The 12,324-nt window shown below is 37.5% G+C and overlaps 1 protein-coding gene across 2 annotated transcripts in view; it reads left to right on the top strand.

The window, feature by feature from the left end:
* The window catches only part of apbb1ip (amyloid beta (A4) precursor protein-binding, family B, member 1 interacting protein), a 44,485-nt gene extending 32,252 nt beyond the window's left edge, over positions 1-12,233 (top strand). For both annotated transcript variants that reach the window (XM_067434670.1, XM_067434669.1), the window contains exons 9-14: positions 74-217; positions 391-501; positions 7,953-8,051; positions 8,232-8,361; positions 8,444-8,490; positions 11,477-12,233. In XM_067434670.1, the coding sequence (XP_067290771.1) occupies positions 74-217; positions 391-501; positions 7,953-8,051; positions 8,232-8,361; positions 8,444-8,490; positions 11,477-12,034 (1,089 nt within the window). In that variant the 3' untranslated portion in view covers positions 12,035-12,233. The remainder of the gene's footprint in view (positions 1-73; positions 218-390; positions 502-7,952; positions 8,052-8,231; positions 8,362-8,443; positions 8,491-11,476) is intronic.
* The last annotated feature ends 91 nt before the right edge of the window (positions 12,234-12,324 follow it).

The raw sequence follows: 12,324 nt of genomic DNA on the forward strand, positions 1-12,324 counted from the left end.
AGAATACTGACATGTCATGAGTGTAAATGAATGATGAACGTTTTCATTTCTGGTTCTGTATTTCTGTGTACAGGAGAATTTCTGTGGAGCCTCTGTCATTGTGCCTGACCTTGAGGGTGTTCTGTATCTAAAGGAGGATGGCAAGAAATCCTGGAAACAGCGCTACTTCCTGCTGCGGGCCTCTGGATTGTATTACTCACCCAAAGGCAAGACAAAGGTGAGATCAGGCAACCCAGACAGCATAAAATACAGTGTATTTTAAGTTCAGAGAAATCCTTGCTTATTGGCTCAATGGACATCAGATTGCTATTTAATTGAATACTTAATCACAACAGACCTAAATAATAACTGGTTTGGTGAAAATGTGTTATGGGGTTCTCTCTCCATCAGGCATCACGGGACCTTGTGTGCTTGGTGCAGTTCGATAATGTGAACGTCTACTACTGCAAAGAATATAAAACTAAATACAAAGCACCGACAGACCACTGCTTCATTCTCAAGGTACAGTTTTCTTATCATGGCAAAACACTCTTACTTTAACATTAATACAGAGTTTGGGTCAGAAACAAACAGTGTGAAACTATGAATAAAGTAAAACCTGAAGAAAGCCCACCCTTGTTAAAACAAAGTGCACTTAATTGTATTGAATGTGCACTTGTAGTGTACTTTACAGCTTAAAAGTATATTTTTTTAAAAACTGTATTTGCTGTGGTAATAAATACATGAAATAAAACCCACTTACGTTTACTCTTAAATGTTTCTTAAAATGCTTAGTAAACTTAAAAAGTGCACTTTCCTAGAATGTCAAATTAAACGTTTTAGTATAAAGACCTTTTAGATCATGTTTTAATAATCGGTTGTCATGCTTTAAAGAAGTACACTTATTTCAATGTGTTGACTAACATACTAAAGCACATGTAAAGTACATACATATTATTATTTTTACATAGGTGTGTTATTCATTATTACATTTAAAGTTAATATATTTTAAATGTACTAAATTGCAACTTTATCATTACAAATGTGCAATTTTGCAGATATATTTAAATACATGAAAAACAACATATAAGTTTAGTTTAAATAGAATATATATATTTATAAAACCCTCTACATGAAAAAGCAAAAACACGAAGCGCTGTCAAGAGCATGCCAGACCAACAGGTGGCGATATAACCCTAACTGTAAAGCCATGTTGGTCGATCAGAAGCCTGGAAAAAAGGTTATTTCTGGTTCCGGGTCTTAAGTAACAAGCCAAAATCCGGAGTTTCTAAAAATCTTCACCCTGGCAGGAGTTTTAAAAAATACTGAAAATATCCTTGTTTGTGTGGAAAGGGCCTTAAACTCAGACATTAACTGAACAGAGAAACAAACACTCAACATAAAACAACTCAAACCAGATCCCAACCGTGACACTTATTGTGTTAATAATGTTTTATAAAACACTCTGGCTCCTATTGAGGTGGGATTTGAGTCGGGTTAGGTTTGGTTTTATGTGTCTGTTTAAGGGTGGGGTAAGGCAAAAGTCAACAGTTACATGAATATATGTAATTACAGAAATTAATTACAGCTGTAATTGTGCGCAGGTATTTTAAATACAAGTACAATGTTTTAACGTTAAAACGTAAAAAAGTTAATTGTATTAAATGATTCATTTAAATCTTACTACATATATAAAGTGGGACAGACTATCACATATTTTATAGGAATGTGGTAATTTTTAGTTTGTATGCAAATTTTCTTGAGATGTTTGTTTATAAAGAAAATCAATGAAATACTAAATGTAATACTAAATACAGTGGGGGGGGGGGGAGTATTTAGTCAGCCATCAATTGTGCAAGTTCTCCCACTTAAAAAGATGAGAGAGGCCTGTCATTTTCACCATAGGTTTCATCATGTCACCATAGTGTAAAGCACTTTGGGTGTACAGTACTCATTCATTCATGTACAGTGCCTCATTCATTCATAGGTACACTTCAACTATGAGAGACAGAATGAGAAAAAAAAATCCAGAAAATCACATTGTCTGATTTTTAAAGAATTTATTTGTAAATTATGGTGGAAAATAAGTATTTGGTCAATAACAAAAGTTCAACTCAACACTTTGTCATATACCCTTTGTTGGAAATGTCAGCGGTCAAACGTTTTCTGTAAGTCGCCAAAGGGTTTTTACACACTATTGCTGGTAGTTTTGCCCATTCCTTCATGCAGATCTCCTCTACAGCAGTGATGTTTTGGGGCTGTCGCTGGCCAACATGGATTTTCAATTCCCTGCAAAGATTTTCTATGGGGTGAAGATCTGGAAACTCCAGGACTTTGAAAGGTTTCTTACGAAGCCACTCCTTCGTTGCCCTTGCGGTGTGTTTGGGATCATTGTCATGCTGAAAGACCCAGCCATGTGTTATCTTCAATGCCTTTGCTGATGGAAGGAGGTTTTTACTCAAAATCTCATGATACATGGGCTGTTCATTCTTTCCTTTACACGGATCAGTCGTCCTGGTCCCTTTGCAGAAAAACAGCCCCAAAGCATGATGTTTCCACCCCCATGCTTCAGAGTAGGTATGGTACAACTTAGCATTCTTTCTCCTCCAAACACGACAAGTTGAGTTTTTACCAAAAACATTCTATTTTGGTTTCATCTGACCATAAGACATTCTCCCAATTCTCTTCTGAATCATCCAAATGCTCTCTATCTAACATTAGATGGGCCCGAACATGGACTGTCTTAAGCAAGGGGACACGTTTGGCACTGCAGGATTTGAGTCCCTGTCGGCGTGTTATTTGGTCACAGCTCTCTGCAGGTCATTCACTAGATCCCCCCGTGTGGTTCTGGGATTTTGCTCACCATTCTTGTGATCATTTTGACCCCACAGGGTGAGGTCTTGCGTGGAGCCCCAGATCGAGGGAGATTATCAGTGGTCTTGTATGACTTCCATTTTCTAATAATTGCTCCCACAGTTGATTTCTTCACACCAAGCTGCTTACCTTTTGCAGATTCCGTCTTCCCAGCCTGGTGCAGGTCTACAATTCTGTTTTCTGGTGTCCTTTGACAGTTCTTTGGTCTTGGCCATAGTGGAGTTTGGAATCTTGTTCTGTTTGGGGTTGTGGACAGGTGTCTTTTATACTGATAATAAGTTCAAACAGGTGTCATAATACAGGTAATGAGTGGAGAACAGAGGAGCCTCTTAAAGAAGAAATTATAGGTCTGGGAAAGCCAGAAATCTTGCTTCTTTTTTTTGTAGGTGACCAACAAAGATTCACCTACATTAAAATATTTAGGTGACCAAATATTTATTTCCCACCATAATTTGCAAATAAAATCTTTAAAAATCAGACAATGTGATTTTCTGGATTTTTTTTCTCATTCTGTCTCTCATAGTTGAAGTGTCCCTCCCTATGAAGAAAATTACAGGCCTCTCTCATCTTTTTAAGTAGGAGAACTTGCACAATTAGTGGTTGACCAAATACTTTTTTGTCCCACTGTATATTCAATTCTGATTTTGGATATTAATAAGACCCAAACAGAGAGAAACCGACAGGAGAACAAGGGTAGTTGTACTTGCTTTCCCGGTGTTTTTTTTTCCAGAATCTCAGCTATGTTGAGATGCTTACTAACTTGAAATAAAATGGGGGAAAATAGCTTTCTCTTCTCATTCTGAATGCTAAAAAAAACTGCTTCTGACCTTTGTGACTTGAATTCTGAAGTGAAGTGAATTCTCATCATTTCCGCAACAAAATCAGCAGTAGGCTAGTCATGGACATGAAAGGAGTCGTGAGGCTTAGAGCTCAAGAAGCTGTAAATTACACCCCTTCAAAACCACCCATTTCCCCTTAGCAAGTAGGAGTGGTACAATAGTGTGACTGGGTTAGAACCTTAAAGATGACCTTTATACAACCCTTCAAAATGCTCCACTGGTCCATCCCACAAATGATATTCCTATTTAATTACTAAATGGCAAACCTAGTCTCGGGCCAGTGTTAAGTTGCAACCGCAGCATTTCAAGTCATTTGCCATAATAATAATAATAATAAGATATCTCTTGGTACTCCAGGAAGTAGGGCCTTTATCTGATATTTACGCACCATAAATCTGCTTGGTTCTCTTTCATAAATGTCCACTCAAAGACCTACTGAAGCTGGTAGGTGTAACCCCTAAACCTAGGCTGCTAAACACAAATTGTACAATAATTATTTCAAGGTGTGTGCTTCTTTTATGCCTGGCTCTTTAATATATAATTAGCCAAATTACTACCCTTAAAGATAAAAGCCAATGTGTTCTATTTGAACCAGAATGCAGGAAGTGGTTGGGAAAGCATCTTTTCCTGTTTAGTGTACATGAATGAGAGCTGACGTTAGCTGCTGACACATGAAACATAAGGGATGGGGCTTTGAAGATCCACAGATATGGTGAATCTTTGTTAGATACAGTAGCAAGGGCTTACATTCAGGAAATGGTACAGTATTTAATAGTTTATACAAAACAGCATCTTATAAAATATAATGGTAACACTATTTTACAGTGCCCTTGTTACACATTACATACTTATAGTGATAAGAGAAACTATAACTACAAGCAAAGTCCAAAGGGGTAATCTAGCACTCAGAACGCATAACACCCATAGGGGGGGCCATTGCTAACCAAGCCATCACCTGCTGTTAGCATCCCATTGACTCCCATTCATTTTGCGTCACTTTGACAGTGAATAACTTTACATCTAAAGCGTTTAAAGACTCCATTTGTCCATTGTTTATTTATAAAGAAACACGACAATGCATAAAAGGCTCCATTACCTTGTATCTTACACTATCGCCCTATAGAAGCTGTTTTTGTAAAAAAAAAAAAAAAAAGGCTAACAATATGTGTCATAACCAACGCAACTGTTGCACAGTCGAGAAATACGGTTTAGACAGGAGGAGACGCTCAGAAGCAATCTTTTACTGTCCATCAGACAGTTGGGGAGACGTGGAGACAAAGTCTGATAAAGTCCGATAAAGTCAAGGGAGAAGAATGGGGGAAAGCCCATAGTGAGCCAAAAGCAACGGGACAAAACATTTAAACAACGTGATTCAGATTTCACTTTCCACAACTACTAGAAGACTTACAACTGTCAGACAGGTTGCTTACGTCACATCTACGTCGTCAAGCTCAGTCTGAGCCTGCGCAGTACGCTCAGCCATCAGGAAGTGAGTGCTTCTAATAGACTTCAATTTTTCACAGTTGAAGTCTATGGGGTTGCTGTGTCCATTTCTTTTACTGTCTATGGCAAAGTCCCATTTCACTCGGCGGCCATCTTTGAAATGCCTCTCGGCCATGCAAGTGCAGCTCTTTGAATAAGAAAACATCAAATTTTCCAATACTGTTCACCAACTTACAATTCAATTTCATATTTCTGATGGGCGTGCAGCACTGGAGACTTGGAAGTAAACGCCCACGGCTAGGATTGGATGAGTCGGTGGGCGGGACTGCTGGATTAGACGTGCTGTAGATTCTGTAGAGGCGGTGTTTCGTCGCGCACTGATGTCAGTATGAAGCACAGGAACGTTTGCTGAGCCTGGTGTCTATAAAAGCTTTTCTTTGACTAACAGAGAAGTTTTCAGCTCTGAAACTAACAGGATATTCTTATATTACCATGACCTTTTATATATCAAAAGCTCAAGGAAAAGTTGATTCCTCAATTCATCACCCCTTTAAAGGGAATGGGAGATTAGAGTCTAATTGGTTTGATTTGCATGTTACGCCAAAAACACACCCATGACTTATTAACAGGGTTCCTACGCAATTTTCATTTCAAAATTCCATACTTTTCCAGACTCAAATTTCCAGACTTCCCTACAGATTTTTCCAACCATATTTAACTTGTTCTGATAAATTGTTTTAAAATTCAACTGCTAACAGGTATGTTACATTCTAAAGGTTTAATATTGGCATTTTTGCCTTTTATTAGGATAGGAAAGTAGCTAGACAGGAAGTAAGTCCATGAGGCAGGACTTACATAAAATAACCTATATGAACCTATATACAGTGCCTTGCGAAAGTATTCGGCCCCTTGAACTTTGCAACCTTTTGCCACATTTCAGGCTTCAAACATAATGATATGAAACTGTATTTTTTTTGTAAAAGAATCAACAACAAGTGGGACACAATCATGAAGTGGAATGAAATTTATTGGATATTTCAAACTTTGTTAAATCAAAAACTGAAAAATTGGGCGTGCAAAATTATTCGGCCCCCTTAAGTTAATACTTTGTAGCGCCACCTTTTGCTGCGATTACAGCTGTATTTGTATCCAAATTCGGCTTTAAACTTCTCCACAACAGTATCTCGGACCTGCCTGGTGTGTTCCTTGTTCTTCATGATGCTCTCTGCGCTTTAAACGTACCTCTGAGACTATCACAGTGCAGGTGCATTTATACGGAGACTTGATTACACACAGGTGGATTCTATTTATCATCATTAGTCATTTAGGTCAACATGGGATCATTCAGAGATCCTCACTGAACTTCTGGAGAGAGTTTGCTGCACTGAAAGTAAAGGGGCCAAATAATTTTGCACGCCCAATTTTTCAGTTTTTGATTTGTTAAAAAAGTTTGAAATATCCAATAAATTTCGTTCCACTTCATGATTGTGTCCCACTTGTTGTTGATTCTTCACAAAAAATTACAGTTTCATATCATTATGTTTGAAGCCTGAAATGTGGCAAAAGGTCACAAAGTTCAAGGGGGCCGAATACTTTCGCAAGGCACTGTAGCTAACCTATTGAAAGCGTATGACTATATTTATATGTTACATAAAACTTTTAGACCTAATCTTTTTTTTTACTGTCTATGTGGTAGATTGATCCAAATGGAATGGAATTTTTTTTTGTTGTATATATTATTTACATTTAGAAATTCTTAATTTTATATTTATAAAATGAAATAGGGACAATAGTCTGGAAACATAAATATTTTTCCGTACTCTGATTTATTTTTTCCATACTTTTCCAGACCTGGAAATTAATCAAATCAAATTCCATACTTTTCCAAAACCCGTAGGAACCCTGTATTAAGGTAATAGGGATAAGCCTTTTAGACTTAGACACTTAGATGTGTCTGTCATTTTTTCCGGTGTTAAACTTTAATACACTCTCCTAAGAATATGAGTATGTGGTGAAAGTGTTAATACTGGGTTATTGTTCTACCAAATTATAAACGTGGCATGGAAAGCATTTCATTAGCTAAAGACTTGTTTTTTGGACAATGTAATGATTACTGTAAAAAACTATTTTACCAACATCAACCCACAGGAAACAAAAATACCCTTTAGTATTATAGTAAAACCAGGTCCACTGACATGCTCATCTCTTGCTAAGAAAGCATGACAAATCATCAAATCATCAAGGGTGTTTCAGGCTGTGTTTAGGTTAGGATGGTCCGTGTTTTATGTTTGTCAAGCAATAAATATAGTACATTCGCTGGATTCCAACAGGAAAAGAACATGCATTCTTTGCATGTATGCAATAATGCAACCTAATAAAGCACAATATTTCTGGTCCTTTTGAGCAATATTTAGGACCAATCCTAAAGTGTGGCACTAGATGGGTATTGGCAATCAATTTGTTATTTTAGTGTGCCATCTACTGTCTCTGTTCTGCAACTGCAGCTCAATAACATCTGTAAGCAAGCAATGTTAATATCATCAACTGTCTATTTGAAGAAAAAAAATTATATTAGCAAAGCATAATCTAAATCTGAATACCCTAGTAAGTTGTTACACAACCCTTTGTTGTTTTGAGAACAACAAAAAACATTAGATAAAAGTTACAACCCCTGAAAATAAGTCATTCCACAAATCTGCAGGGAATAAAAAAATAGGGAATACAACAAAATACAACCAAATGATTATCTTGGCTTTCTCAGATGTATATATATCCGGTTTGTGTCATGTTCATATGGTTGCTGTGATCTGCTTTCAGCATCCTCAGATTCAAAAAGAATCACAATACATCAAGTATATGTGCTGTGATGATGAGCTGACCATGACTCTGTGGGTGACTGGGATACGTATTGCAAAGGTGAGCAGCTGCCAAGCCTCACATCAAACATGTTTTCTGCCAAATATATTTATAAAGTAGATCATGATTTTATAAACAAGATGTACAGCTGTATTAAGTCCTCTTGCAAGAAGTCTACATTGTCCAAAGTATTAAGTTCTTCTACCTTATTAACAGTCTTTTGTCATGATTTTTTCATAGTATGGTAAGCAGTTATATGAAAATTACAAAACCGCTGTAAGGAAAGCCGCTGGCTCTGCAACGTGGGCTAGCCGCACTATCCAGGCCTCCTCCAGTGCATCCACACCCACACCCTCCCCTACACCTAAAGGTAATGAGCTAGATAAATCATTCATGTATCAGATCTTGATATATTAAAGGATTTTGACGATAGGTTTGTGTTTATCTTTCAGCCAAAGCTGCGAATGGACATGCTCCTCAGCCTTCAAAGGACATCAAGGTACCCCTCAATCTATCCGTTGCCTTAGTAATAAAAGGTAGGGTAGGTAAGAATTGGTTAAAAACTTTTTTCCCAAATTTGTTTAAACTTTCTTTATACATCAGTACATGAGTAAAATGTAAGTACTCTGAAAAAGAGTGCATAAAAATTGAGTGTCTGTAGACCTCACGACTGTTATAAAGACAGCTCATTTCCATTCACTCCACCTTCTCTCTTCTGGGCTCTTTCCAAAGCCACGCCCCCAAAATACATGAACGTGTCTCACTGACCAATCAGCTGGAAGACGCATTATTTACCTATGAAGCGGAGAGAAGCGGAGTGCATGTAGTGACATCATGTCAGAATCACATGTAATAAAACATCTAACTTTATCAGTATGAATATAAACAAATAAGATGTCTTTTAGTACTTACTATCAAGCTAGAATACCAATACTGGTAAAGTTTAAAATATATTTTTGTTTGATTCAGTAACAAGCTAATTATATTTATAAGGCAAAGCTAAAAACGGGTAGCATCGATACATTGTTTTTCCAATAACATCAGTTATACTGTGATGAAGATGAATTTCGTGTAAGATTCATAACATATACTGTGTTTTGCATGTAAGAGTTTCCATTATGAAAGCATTGTTGATTAGTAGGCTAGTAGCTAAAGCTAACTTAGTTCAAAAAAAAAGTTCCTAGATGCGGTGTACTAGCTTTTACACACACATTTTGTTATCTAAAGTTACATTTTGCGAAATTCAACACGAAAGCAATCAACTTGAGCTAAGCATATTGAGTATTTAACATCTCTACTAATGGCTCGCTAACGTAAGTGTATAAGATTGTAACTTTATGCTAAGTAATGTTATGTTAGCTATATTAGGCAGCTACGTGTGCTTGATACATGCTTCATGAAAACATAAACCATCAATACAGCCATCAAGAAGTTGCTTTCCTTTAATGCATCCTTTAAAGGGGCCTTCAGGTCCCTCAGTTCTCACCGTTGTTGAAAAGCCACGCCGATATTTACTCGCGTTTGATTTCTTTGTTTATCCAAAGACTTTTTGTGCATTGCCTTTTCTTGTACTGTTTTCCTTTTTTTGCATTGTTTGCCTTAGCTGACTGCAAAACCCAGCACTGTGAATTATGAATGCTTTCGCTCTTCCTAGGGGCGTACGCATGTGGCCATATCCTGTAGCAAAAGGGGTGGTAGCCATAGTCGCGAGAGAGAGTGACAGTGCCAATCACTTGTTTCGGCCCGAGCGAAAATAATGTTTATTGCAGATTAAAAAGTCTAGAGTCACTCTATTTTTATACTCTCTTTTTCAGAGTACTTACATTTTAATTATGTATTGACATATAAAGAAAGTTTAAACAAATTTGGACAACATTTTTTTAGTTCATTCTTACCTACCCTACCTTTAAGGGCACTGTTAATAAGCAGTGAGTTTTAGATTATTAATGGGGTTTTCTAAAGCATGTGTCACTATAACCATTGCTCATACACACTTAAGATCAGGGATTTGAACAAAGTCTACCCTAAGTAGCAGAGGTGAGAGCAAATCACAAATGTTCAAGTCAATTCTCAAGTGGCAGTGCACACAAACCAAGCAAGTCAAGTCAGTGGCTCAGTTCAATCAAGTGAAGTCTAGTTAAGGTCAAGTCACAAGGGATTCATGATTTGAATATAATATTATGAATATAGAAATATGGCATGATGTGAAAAGAAAATGAAACAAAGTGCACTTTGTACAATTGTACTTAAAGGGTTAGTTCACCTAAAAATGAAAATTCTGTCATTAATTTCTCACCCTCATGTCGCTCCAAACCTGTAAGACCTTCGTTCATCGGAACACAAATTAAGATTTTTTTTGATGAAATCCGAGAGCTCTCTGATCCCTTTATAGAAAGCTATAACAATTTTAAGGTCCAGAAAAGTAGTAAAGACATGTTAAAATACTCCATGTGACTCCAGTGGTTCAACCTTAATTTAATGAAGCGACGAGAATACTTTTTGTGTCAGTCTCCAACGCAATTTAAGCGACAGTGAAGCGTTTTCGACTTATATGGCAGCCGATGCGGTTCACGTGAGCACCACGATGCATGCGTGTGATGATGACGTGGGAGCTGCACTGTATTTAAAATGTAAACTGTGTAGGAGACTGGCACAGATGTGAAGACATTTTTAAATAAAGTCATTTTTTTGTTTTAATATATTCTTGTCGCTTCATAAAATTAAAGGAACACTGCACTTTTTTAAAATAAGCTAATTTTCTGAGTTAAACAGTTGACTTTTACCATTTTTGAATCCATTCAGACGATCTTTGGGTTTGACGGGAGAACTTTTAGCATAGCTTAGCATACATCATTGAATCTGATTAGACCGTTAGCATGTCGCTCAAAAATGACCAAATAGTTTCGATATTTTTCCTATTTCATATGCTAGGTTATGCTAAAAGTTCTACAGTAAGAGCCAGAGATCAGCTGAATGGATTCACAAACGGTAAAGCTCAACTGTTTAACTCTAGGAGAGTTAGAAAATGAGCCTATTTTCAAAGAAAAGTGTAGTGTTCTTTTAAGATCACACCACTGGAGTCACACGGATTATTTAAACAATGTTTTTACTACCTTTCTGGGCCTTGAAAGTGTTAATTAAAATGCTGTCTATGGAGGGGTCCGAGAGTTCTCAGATTTCATCAAAAAATATCTTAATTTGTGCTCTGAAGATGAACTAAGGTATGGGTTTACCATGTGAGGGTAAGTCATGACAGAATTTTAATTTTTGGGTGAACTAACCATTTAATTGTGTTAAGAAATAGTCATGAAAGTGTACTCTCTTTAAGTACACTTAAGTGGCCTTTTATTTAATTTATATTATATTGTATTACTTTTTTTACAAACATGAAAGAGTGATGGCTCCCTGAGAGTTGTTTAATCTTCTTGTAATTTCATAATTTATTTGAAATTCACCTGAATGCTACTTTTGGTTTGTTTTTAAAGGGTCCTGGCAACCAAACATCTTTTCCACCACCTCCGCCTTCAATGGAAATGCTGCCTCCTCCACCACCCGACCCCATGTTGCCTCCTCCTCCTCCCCCTGCTCCTCCTGCCAGCACAGCCAAAGTCAACAAGTTTCCTCCTCAAACTCGATTCCCACAATCCTCCTTCCCACCCCCACCCATGGATGACCTGCCTCCACCACCACCTCCTCCAGAAGAAGCCGAGCTGCCCCCTGACTTTCTTCCTCCACCGCCACCTACTTTTGCATCTTACGGAGGAGAATTGCTCCCCCCACCACCTCCAGACCCCATTGCGTCCCTTCCACCACCTCCTCCTGGTCCCCAAAACTTTGCATCTGCAGGTGGAGCACCACCACCACCTCCGCCCCCGCCTCCACCACCAGCTCCAGCACCGGCTGCCAACCCATCTACCGGCTCAGTCAGAAAAACGGCTCCACCTCCACCAAAGAGAACTACACCTCAACTAACAGCACCACAAGGTGGAGACCTCATGTCAGAACTGATGACAGCAATGATGAAAAAGCGCAGTCAACAATGATCTTGTTATTGGCATGTGATAAGGACACATCTTTTAATTATTTTATTGTTCAATATGCTTGCAATATTTCGCCACCAAACTAAATTATATAAATACTTTGTTCATTTGCTCCAAACCAGATTATATACTGTAATATGCATTACAAATATGCTAAATCATAATTGCTGATCACATTTCATAATAAATAAGGTTTTGCAGAGTTAACTGTTAAATAGATTCTTTCTGGCACGCCTAATGGTTGAGTTCTCTCTTTTTGTTCTTCTTTTTTTATTTTTTTTACTGTAAACAGA

This window comes from Pseudorasbora parva, chromosome 24, assembly GCF_024679245.1.
Source record: "Pseudorasbora parva isolate DD20220531a chromosome 24, ASM2467924v1, whole genome shotgun sequence".
Taxonomy (NCBI): Eukaryota; Metazoa; Chordata; class Actinopteri; order Cypriniformes; family Gobionidae; genus Pseudorasbora; species Pseudorasbora parva.